This window comes from Leptinotarsa decemlineata, unplaced genomic scaffold (assembly GCF_025532065.1).
Source record: "Leptinotarsa decemlineata unplaced genomic scaffold, Ldec_3_MD MMD2_P_RNA_scaffold_9, whole genome shotgun sequence".
Classification (NCBI taxonomy): Eukaryota; Metazoa; Arthropoda; class Insecta; order Coleoptera; family Chrysomelidae; genus Leptinotarsa; species Leptinotarsa decemlineata.
Window position 1 is genome coordinate 2,410,735 of NW_027412536.1, and position 11,831 is coordinate 2,422,565.

The following is an 11,831-nucleotide window of genomic DNA, read 5'->3' on the forward strand; positions in this document are numbered from 1 at the left end:
TATAAAACCTCATAATAATGAGGTCAGATGTAAGAAATGGATACATGCCTTGAGAAGAATGGATTTAACAGTGCAAAAAATAAATAAATATTTATATGTATGCTCTAAACATGAAATGAATAGTCAATTTTTCAGAGTTAATTACCATTGATCAGAATGAGACATAACCTCAATCATTTATTAAATTATATCTATTCATTATATTTAATTAAATTCATTTCATTACCATCTATATTTGATTCATATTTCACTCGGAAATAAGTTTGAAATTCATAATTATTTTAAATTTCTTTCATTACAGTTTGAATCTACCTCTACTCGTTTATTAGAGTCTGTATACTAACCTGCCTATTAATTCACTTTTTTTCCCAGTTACTTTAAAATTACGGCATGCAAGCCAACGTTTTAATGTTATAACATTGTTATCATTCACAGTTGCAAATTTTAGTTTTGCTCAAGAAACATTTTCTTCTGTTTAAAACATTCTTTTTTAATTGTACTTTACCATATGTTTATATGAGGATTAGGCAGTGTTTGTCCCTACCGAACTACTAGCGCTGCTAGTGAGTGATTTTTCGTACTTCAGGAAAAAGGTTCATTGAAATCTTATATCTCTTTTCCAATAAACTTAAATTGTATGTTAACCCAAACAATAGAAATATCTATATATATATATATATATATATATATATATATATATATATATATATATATATATATATATATATATATATATATACGTTTTCCTTACAAGATGAGATCTTATTGAAATCAAGACAACCCGAGATCTACCTGAAAGAGTGTAAATTCTGAAGTATATTTATAATTAGTAGCATTATAATGACTCATCAAATCTCTACCCCTTGAGAGGGGAAACAATTTTGAATTGTTGGTTTTTGTTAAAAAAGTTTCGAAACGAGATCCACAGAAAGAGTTGTCCACATGTTGTATTAGATTTTTATGTTCTGTAAACTCACACCAACGTGAGATCCGTCGGTAGTGCGCTAAAATGCGAATCCTTAGCAGGTGTTTGATAAAAAGACCACGTGCTAGACATTAGGTCGCATACAGAAATACTGTGACGCAATTGAAATTTAAAGATATATTAAAGAAACTGCGAAATGTCGCGGGGAAAGTATATAGTGAAGTTGGTGGAATTACAAGTGGAGACAAATAAGGAAATAGATGGTAAGTTCCTATAATTGTGTTATTCCTTTTCACCAAGGATATTATTACTCCGTTACATTCTAGAGAATTATTTCCATTTAATCATCGACTAAAAGACTTAATCTTTCTACTCTACTTTTACAAGAGAACGCGAGCAATAATATGAAATGTGTCTGAATAAGGATTTCTAACATTCAAGAAAAAGTTTAATTATGACTGCAGTAATATAATCACATTTTTTTGATATCATAAAAGTTTCCGCCGTTATTTTCCTGTTGAACAACACTCTTCTAGTCGACGATGTGCTACTCATATCAACCCATGCTAGGTGACAAAAAATTATTTCTTTTTTCAACACGCTTTTATTTGGTTCACCTGTAACTAACCAATAATGTAATAAAATCTTGGAAGTTAATTTTCACCCACTTCCAATCGTCTGAAGAATATAAAATTTGGCACACATATCAAAGGACCAATGACAATACAAGAATTTCGTGATGAGAATGTAATAATAATAATTATAATAATAATAATGATTCCCTCGACTATCAAAGTAAGACGATGTTCGTCATAGAGTTTTCGTCTCCTGGCGAAATGAACACGCTGCTCTCCAATCTAAAAATCATACCGGTTTGCCGTGATGCGGCAGAAATCTTAGCCGGAAGAATGCAGAAGGCTGTCATCCTTGGTTCACTACGGCTACTCAGGGCACATGATTCTCGGACCCAGTAATCACTCACCCCACGGACGTGGGGAGTGGTTATCTGAGTAAATGATCTAGAAGTATCGGGGCTCCAGAGCTAGGGCCTGACTGGGACATCCTTTTATGAAGAATAAAATAATGATGTGAATTTATTAATTATAAATTCCACCTGCTTCCAATCTTCCGAATAATCTAAAATTCGGCTTACACATCAAGGACCGACGACAGTACAAAAATTTATTATTATTGATGTAATAATAATAATAATAATAATGTTAAGAATTTTGAAATTTAATTTTTAGCCACATCCAATCCTCCGAATAATCTAAAATTTAGCACACATCAAAGAACAATGAAAATATAAAAATTTCTTCACCCTCAGGCAAATACGAGCCAATAATATTTTTTCGTCATGGAGTTTTTGGCTCCTGGCGAAACGATCATCGACCGAAAAGAGAAGTGAAAACGGACTAAATATCGAGATTTTTTCTCTGAACTCTGCAGGTTCTAACCAAACCATTCTGATGAAATGGTGGTTCTGATCATAGCGGTCATCGGTGTAATGGACACACTGCTCTCGAATCTAAAAATCATACCGGCTTGCCGTAATATGGCAGACATCCTAGCCGGAGGAATCGGAAGATCGTCATCCTTGGTTCACTACGGCTACTCAGGGCACATGATTATCGGGCCCAGTAATCACTCACCCCACGGACGTGGGAAGTGGTTATCTGGGTAAATGATCCAGCGCGCCCTCTGGAAGTATCGGGGCTCCGGAGACAGGGCCTGACTAGAATACTCTTAGGAAAAAATAATAATAATAAAAATAATTATAACTCATTCCACACCCTCATGCAAATACAAGCCAATAACCCTGATGTAGTACTCCTCGACCTCCGAAGGAATACTATTTTCGTCATGGAGTTTTCGGCTCCTGGCCAAACGAACATCGTCCGAAAAGAGGAGGAAAACCGAACCAAATATCGAGATTTACTCTTTGAACTCTGCAGGCTCTACCCAAACCATTATGTAATGATAGTTCTGATCACAAGAGTCCTTGGTGGAATGATGTATCCACTGCTCTCGAATTTGAAAAAATACCGGCTTGCCATAATGTGGCAGAAATCTTAACCGCACGAGTGCAGAAGGCCGTCATCCTTGGTTTACTTCTCCTGCTCAGAGCATATGACTCTCGGACCCAATAGTCACTTACCCTACGGACGTGAGAAGTGATTATTGGGGTGAACGACACCAGCGCGCCCTCCGCGGATGTGTCGGAGCTCCAGAGACAGAGGCTGACTTGGATATTCCTAACGAGAAAAAAAAAAGTAATGATAAGGGATATAAGATGTAAGTAAGCTTGTCACTTCTTTTATATTCAATGGTTGATTCAAAAAGTGTGGAGCGCTTTGTTTAAACTAATCAAAAGTACACAAAACCAAAAATCACTCCACGCTTTCTGAATTGACAATTAGATATAAACAAGTGACATGCTTACTAACCACTACCAAAGGTACCCCTATTACCTACCATATACAGTTTTAAAAAATATATTTGCGTTTTCTCTACGATGATAATAAAATATTAACAAGATTAAAATGAATATTTACTCATATCATAACTGATATACAAGCCAATTTAATTATGTTATAATTTTTAGTGCGTGATAAAAGCGTGTTTTTAGGTGTTTTAAATTATATATTTTTACATTTCTTTCAATAATCAATTTGTCTGCAGATGTGATGCCAGTGCATGTACAAAATGAGATTATGTGCACTAAAGATGATTACCGCTGTGGATTTCCTTCAAATGAAAAATTGAATGAAATGAAAATACTCTTTGAAAGGCCACCAGAAAATAGTGTGGTAGAAAGCAAAAGAGGTATGTTATTTTCGAATGACTTTAGGAAATATGGTGGTCATCCATTTGATAAATTTCAATTTTTTACATTCCTGTCTGCTACTTCATCGTCGAATAATAGTTTATGTTTTAGTGTTTATTTTAATAATCAATTTGTCTGCAGGTGTGATGGCAATGCATGTTCAAAATGAGACTAAATGCGTCAAAGATGATTACCGTTATGGATTTCCTTCAAATGAAAAGTCAAATGAATTGAAAAATGTTTTTGAAAGGCCACTAGAGAAGAGTGCTGTCGAAAGTATAAGAGGTATGTTATTTTGTTATATTGTTCCCGCACAATTTTGATATGGATACACTATTTCTTTCTTTCGAAAGATACTTCTTCAATCTTAATCACATTCAGCTTTTTCAAATTTTACGTTCAGTTTAATTCAAAACAATATTTATTGCACTGCTTCAAATTATGCTTTCTGCATAGGGATCCTACGAAACTCTGGAAGGAAATAGAAAATTCTCTTTTTCTAAAATTCTTAGATACAACCCGGAATTTTTATATAAAACTCCGATTTAAAACTCGGAATTTTAAAATTTCGAATTTTGAGAAATAGTTCCGAGTTATAACTCGGAAATTGAAAATTTCGAGATACAACTAGGAATTTTGAAGTAAAATTCCGACTTAGAATTCGGAAATTTAAAAAAGAGAATTTTTTATTTTAGGATTCGAACATCGAACAAAATTCGAAAATATGCCGGAGAGTACAAATAAATGACATAATAAAATCAATAAAATCGAAGTACTTCTGGCAGAGACATTTTGCAACGTTCCTTTAAGAGAACCCAAATGCAAGTGCTTCTCGTAATTATACAAAATATATCCTTCATTTGGCTGAGGATGACCACCTGCAGGCGCGTTTTGAGGTTCTTGTCTCTCGTCAGTGCCAGGGTATGTCGGTAAACATTGAATTCGTCTTGTCCCTGCCAAACGAATGATAATCAATTGTGAGGAAATATTAGTCTTGAAAAACAAAATCTCCATATATTCTTTGTATTCAACCGATAGTATTTAACCAAATTCACAGCAACCATACAGACAGTAGTTTCTTGTTTCGTCAATTCGTGTTTCGTCACCTAGGGAAATTTCACCTGTTATGACCCATTATATTCTTGTTTCGTCAACTGCAAAATATACCTGGTTAAGGTGTTCTTGTTTCGTCACCTCATCTTTGCACCTGCGCTAGTGATTAAGAGGCTTCTATTTATCATTCATTTTTTATTTTTATTTTAAAAATAATCAAATACGGTTTAAACAATTCGATTCCAAATGAATTCTGGAAATTGGTGAGTCAGTTTGTTAAACATGACTAATAAAAAAAAATATATTTGACTGGTTAGTTAGTTTGTTTGTTAAATATGACTAATAAAAAAATAATATATTTGATGAAGCCAGGACGACAAATTAAACTTGAATAATTATGGCCCTACTAGTCCCAGTTGACGAATGCGAAATAAATTATTACCTGCGAAAAGGTCAAAAAGGTACAGGTGATGAAACAAGAAATTTTGGGGCAGGTGACGAATCACGAATTGACGAAACAAGAACGAATCATACAGACCCACGCCACGGTAGAATAAATCCGATTATTTGCGTCGGCTTACCTAATGAGAATTAAATTCTAAAAATTATTTATAGAATATTATCAAACATAAAAATTATGCGAAACACTGGTTTTCATTACCTAGGTGTATCGAATGTGATTTTGACGTAGGTAGTTTTGGTGTTTTGGTAGTTTCTATTTCTTGAATCATAAATTTATTTCAGCGGATCAAGCTAGTGTCTATGATATTGTTTCTGAAACAGACGATGATCCGTGGTTGCATTTCAATCAATGGAAAGCCAACCGCCATGTTACAAGAGTGGAGAACGCTGATTTTGATATTTCCACAACAGGAGTCGTACAAGAGTTAAAACCACTTAGTCCAAGAAAAGAAAAATGTCAGGCAACGGAATCAAACTCACTCGAATGTTCCAAAAAAGAAGGTGAACACCAAATTTCAGTATTTTCAGAGTTGAATGAAATGTAGCTGAATATATTTTTGAATGTGATATTTTTATTTTACCTGTATCGTAATGCTTGTCAATTGCTCTGGGAAACGTGCAAAATTTTCATGAAAAAATGCTGTTGCTAAGTAACAACGCCAAGTTCCCAGTTTGATCATATGAAATGTTGTCAAATAAGCTTCCATGTCAACAGTACGTGACATCAGATGCCCCATTACCTATTTGATTAGAGTAAAATATAAGGAATATTATCCTCATCTAAACTTAATTTTCAGAATTGTTTCTGTAGTAACGATGCAGGCATAACAAAAATTGCTGATGATACACGGGTACAAGCCCCTTTGAAGTACTCGCGTTTTGTTATAGGCTCTTTGCGCGTGCTTTGAAGGCTCACTTATGCAGTTGTATCATTTTATATTTGTAAGTAACATTTTTCTTATCAGAAATTTCAGCAGTAAGTGGACCGACAAAGGAAATGCGGTATATGAATGCAAATGAAAGTCAGAATTCTAAAACAAGTGACCCATGGGAAAATTCATCGGTTGGTACAAAATGTAATCATTAAAAAATATAATCATGTAAATATTCGGTTTTAGGAATCTTGGTATCCAGATCAAAATGAAATATTAAAAACCCAATCGGAAAGTTCAGATAGCATTTCGTCAAAGGCATCCCAGGAAATTGTTCAGGTAACTTCTCAGTTATATTGTTTTCATTTCATATACATGATAAGCTATAAAAAGAGAACAAAATGTGGGTACCTATTTCATTCAGAAAATAATCATCATTTATTATATCAAATTTGAACTTCACGAAAAGTCACACTCGGACAAACCTACAGACACCTACACTAATATTTTTTATCTTTAAGTGTTTTATTCTACATAAGTTGTATACAATCAATGTATATGATTTATTTTCTAAATAAGTACTTCCTCCTCTCTCTTTTGGTCGTTCAACAGTAAAACATTTTTTTGTCAAACTGATTTTATTTGATAACTTACAAAAATAATTTTTAAATAATGAAGCAAATAATGAAATAATGAAGTCTGTAGTTGAATTACATTCGAAAATAAGTGTTTGGCATAGCAGACGGAAAGATGAAAATCAGAACTAAATTTAGAAAATGTGGCGAACCCGGGTCTTTATGGTCTCCAGCCTTAATGTGCTAACCAGTTTTCGAAACTGTATCGATGGTATAGTGGTTAGTACATTAAGGACGGAGACAGCTAACCAACACATCGACAGGTATGTTTTCATTTGAGCGACCTGAATATCAACACCATGTAATGATGTGCATAAGCCTTGGTGGCAGGAGACACATAACCTAGCCGTTTCAATAAAGTCTATGTTTCTGGGTGAGCATCAACCTGCTAACATCGCGGGGGCGTTCCCCACGGCGGGGACGTGAGGGCGCGTCTGTCTGATGTCACTTTGCTACTCTACCCTTAAGGTGGAGGTACTCATGAAATGTAGGCATGTAAATAGTTTATTTTAATAAAAAAGATTTTTGCTTTTTTGTTTTTTGCTTTTAAGCACGGAGACCATAAAGACCCGGGTTCAAATCCCGGTCGATCCGCATTTTTTTTTATTTAGTTCTGATATTCATCTTTCCTTCTGCTATGCCGAAAACTCATTTTCGAAAATAATTTTTAAGTTCAATTCTTGACCTTATTGTTTGATTTCAAAGCATCATCATTTTATAATCGGTTTCAGGAAAACGGAGAGAAGAAGTATTTGAAAGGTGTTAGCTATAAAAATACAAATTGCCAAAAGAAAATAATTATTCACGACAACATTCTTATTAAGGAAGGATGTGGGATGAAACAGGTATGAAAAACTTTTTTATAATCATCTATACATACTCAAGGAACATTATTTATTATTTCACAACAATTATTCAAAATGCTGTGATTGGAAAACATAAATATTGCAATTACTCTCTATTGTAATTTGAAACCCTTAAAAATAATAATACTTCCTCATAAAAGCTCGTGAATTGTGCTCCAAGGTATAGCAGATGCGAGTAGAGGACGGCTATTATTATTATTTGCCGTGGCTAATACTATAATAACTAACAGTAGCTATATAACTGAACACTATGTGCAAAATTATTCACTTATATTTTCTTTCCTCCGCAGTATAAAAATTCAAACGAAAAAATAGTAGAATGTAGTTTACGAAAGGGAAGAGTGTGGGATAAAAAAGATCGTTGCCTATATTGCAACACAGATGTTACAAACTTTTCAAGGCATCTTTTTAGAAAACATGCCGAGGAAGAGAGTGTCCAGGCAATCTTATCACAGCCTAAAGGGAAGCATAGTAGAAAAAAAATGATTGAGCTGTTGAGGAAACAGGGCAATTTCTCGATGTTGAATAGCGCCAATATAGTTAGACCTGTTCAGCGACCCAGTTCCACTTCACGAATCATAACTTCTTTGACCGACTTTTTACCATGCAAATATTGCAAAGGTCTTTACAAAAGTAAGTCGCTAAAACGACATGCGAAGATTTGTGAGTTCAATACTGAGAAAAACAAACAATTGAAGTACGCAAGTGAAGGGCAAACTATGATAGCATTCAATGAATCTCGCCGACAGTATCTGGATAGGTTGAGATTGAAATCTGAAGTTTTTCACACCATGCAAGCAGACAGAATTTCACTCAACGGCAAGAGCGACACATTAATATGCCAATATGCTGAAAACTACTTAAGAAAACACAAAAGACCGCATATAAAAAATGCCGTATCAAACAAAGTACGAGAATTAGGTAGACTCTTGATACCTCTTCAAGACATTTATGGTATTGACAGCATGTTAGAGGCCTTCAAACCTGAAAATTATGATAAAGTAGTGGCGGCAACAAGGATTATATCTGGATATGACGACGTAACGCGAACTTTTAAGGCACCATCTTTAGCAATGCATATGAGAACATCCCTGTTAGCGGTGGGTTCAGCTGCCAAATTATTACTGTTGAAAAAGGACCCGATCTTACCAGTAACAAATTACGAAGAATCTTTGAAAAATGTGAAAAGATTTGTGGAAATAGTAGAGTCGAACTGGAAGTATGCTATGGGATCGCTTGCACTTAAAGATCTGAACGAAAAACATTCTTCAAAACCACAAACGTTGCCAGTTACAGAAGATATCATTTTGTTTCAAAATTACACTCAAACGATCGCCGAAACAAGCCTGGCAAATTTAAAGGTAAATTGTGAAGATATTAAATCGTACAAGAATTTAACGGAAGCCTCTCTCGCCTTAACTATTTTATTAAACAGGAAAAGGGTAGGTGACGTGCAGTATATCAAACAAGATGCGTATAATCTTAATGTCATCACTACAAATCAAGAAGAGTGCTTGAACGTCCTCACTGAAAACGAAATTGCCCTGTCAAATCATTTCAAAAGGATTATCACAGTCGGAAAAGGCAGTAAAGCAGTACCGGTTCTGTTTTCTAGAAAGTTGCAGGAATATGTAAACACTCTGCTTTCTATTCGAAGAACGAGCAATTTCGTACCTGAAGAAAATCCTTTTTTATTTGCATTGACTGGAAGTCGAAAGAAATGGGTGGACGGCTCATCGGTATTACGAAAATATGCCACAAATTGTGGTGCTAAAAATCCCAGTGTTCTAACATCGTCACGATTGAGAAAACAGATTGCAACAGTTTTGCAGATTTTGAATCTGAATGAAACAGAAATGGAACAAGTAGCGTCTTTTATGGGTCACACGAAGAAAACCCACGAAGAATTTTACAGGTAAAAATTCAAATTTGAGTATTAAGTTTGTGGAAAAAATTCATTCCTTGGCCTGTTTTTTGGGATTTTTAGTTTTTCAAGTGGCTGTGTCGATTTCCTCGATTTTTGGAGTTTTGAGTTTGTCAGGAAAATTCATTTCTTGGCCTGTTTTCGGGATTTTAAATTTTTTCAAGTATCGTTTTCTCGATTTTTTGAATATTGAGTTTGTGGAGAAAATTCATTCTTTGATGAGTTTTTTGGGATTTTAATTTTCTCAACTAACAATCGATTTCATCAATTTCTGGAATTTTTTAATTTGGATCTTATTCTTCAAACAAGTACTGAATAATATTTGCGACAGCAGAGTAATACAGGGATAAGTGGGAATACTGACTGAGGGGTGTTGTAGGGAAGTTTTTGGAGTAGAGAGAGTCTGAGGACAAACTCACTTCTAGTTGATATAATATTTTAAAATCGTTATATATCTAATAAAAATTGGACTAAGACTTCATTCACTAACTCTTTACTATACTCTAACTATTTACTTTGGTTGTTGCCGCAATTATCGACTATGTTCTCTTTTTGGTAAAAAAAATCTACTGATATATAATCGATCAAAAACCTCTTGAATAAATTTCACGTCAACTGTGTGTTTCAAGCAGCCACAATTTTTCAGTTCACATCATCTAACAATATATCATTCCAGATTACCTCAGGATGTCTTTCAAACAGCTAAAATCGCTAAACTGTTACTGATGATGGAAAAGGGAGTTGGTGCTGAAAATAAGGGACGGACGTTGAACGAAATCGATATGGAATTGGAAATGTGGAACAATGTTGACATGAAACCAGAGATAACTCGCTCCAACTCCATTGAATATTCTTCACAACATAGTGAAACTGTTCAGGACCAATGTGACGAAGAAGAGCATCCAAAGGATGTGCACTCAGCTAGCACGATTGCTGAAAAGTTTATCGGTATGTTACTTTGACATTTTCAGCATTGGCTTCCAACTGATAGTTTTCATTCATAGAAGAACCAGTGAAGAAAGAGATCGCTCTGAAGAGAACATCCACTAAACAATCCACACGAGGTACATGGACAGCAAAACAAAAATCAATTATGATATCTTATTTCAGAACCCACTTGAAAAATAAAATAGCACCAAAGAAAGCTGAGTGTATCAAACTCATAAATGAGAGACCTGATTTGTTCATTGATAAGAAATGGGTTCAAATAAAAACTTTTATTTATAATACATATCGTTTACCATAACTTAATTATTATAGGAGCTGCCTTATTTCATCATTTTTTTGCATAGAACGATATTTTGTTTCTTTATTGTTATTAAATACTTACTGAATATTTTGCTGTTTCATTTACATACATATCTACACGATCAGAGAGGAATGAAAAACAAAATTATCACGATTCTAAACATATTGCAATGTGTGGAATTTCTCTTTTATAAGTTTCTGAATCAAATTATTCACAAAAAAACAATGTTTCTGTTACGTTTAAGTATATCGAGGGTAAACACTTTGCAGATAATTGCTATTCAATTATGCTTTTTCAGAACAAACAGAAAGCGTATAATGAAAAATTGGCCAAAAATAACTAAACTTCTGATAAATGTAGCGTTAAATGTCGAAAAGCTACCTTATGCAACGTATTAATTTTTGTGATATTCGTTATAAAATATACTTACTACCCCCATTAACAAATATACTACCCAATGAAACTCGCGTGTCTGGTAACTCCAGGAATGATTTTTATTCTACAATATTATTCATTTAATTTCTGCCTCCACCATGTATATTTTGCTTACTTAATTATAGAAAATTATTTTATGTTGTTCTGTTCCATTTACGCAATCCTAATATCATGTTGACGAAAAAAAAATAGGTAAACAAAATTTTCAATCACAAAATTCTATGGAAAACCACTTACAAGTAAAAAATAATTTCTAAATGTGTGACGTAGGTTATTTTGTACGTAACAGATTCAAAAACCTGCAGGGCAAAGTTTTCAATTTGGATACAGAAGCGACAAGCTTTTGAATCTGTTAGTAATAGAATAACCTATGCCGCTCATCCAAAGAAATTATTTTTTACTCTTTGGGGTATTTCAAAGCTTGTCCTCAAAAAAAATTTCCATCTAATTTTATTTTAAATTTTTTAGTTGTCAAACAAAATGTATAGGAGACGTTATGTTGGATTTTTTAAAGTTAATAATGTCATCATGGCATCCGACTTCAAGATCCCTAACATAGCAATTTTCATTGGAATTGGACCAT

General features: G+C 34.0%; 1 protein-coding gene across 1 annotated transcript; it reads left to right on the plus strand.

The window, feature by feature from the left end:
- Positions 1-787: 787 nt before the first annotated feature.
- Positions 788-10,894, plus strand: LOC111506492 (uncharacterized). Its single transcript, XM_023161569.2, has 10 exons — positions 788-1,188; positions 3,608-3,751; positions 3,894-4,037; positions 5,550-5,768; positions 6,233-6,330; positions 6,386-6,478; positions 7,506-7,619; positions 7,931-9,555; positions 10,241-10,512; positions 10,569-10,894. Exons 1-10 carry the CDS (start codon positions 1,122-1,124, stop codon positions 10,808-10,810), a joined length of 3,018 nt encoding a protein of 1,005 aa, XP_023017337.2. The 5' UTR covers positions 788-1,121; the 3' UTR covers positions 10,811-10,894.
- Positions 10,895-11,831: the final 937 nt, after the last annotated feature.

Bases quoted from the DNA above. Each gene is read 5' to 3' on its own strand.
- LOC111506492 (XM_023161569.2), top strand. From the start codon at position 1,122: ATGTCGCGGGGAAAGTATATAGTGAAGTTGGTGGAATTACAAGTGGAG. The intron at 4,038-5,549 runs GTATGTTATTTT...AATTTATTTCAG, and splicing joins TGCTGTCGAAAGTATAAGAG to CGGATCAAGCTAGTGTCTAT. The intron at 7,620-7,930 runs GTATGAAAAACT...TTTCCTCCGCAG, and splicing joins AAGGATGTGGGATGAAACAG to TATAAAAATTCAAACGAAAA.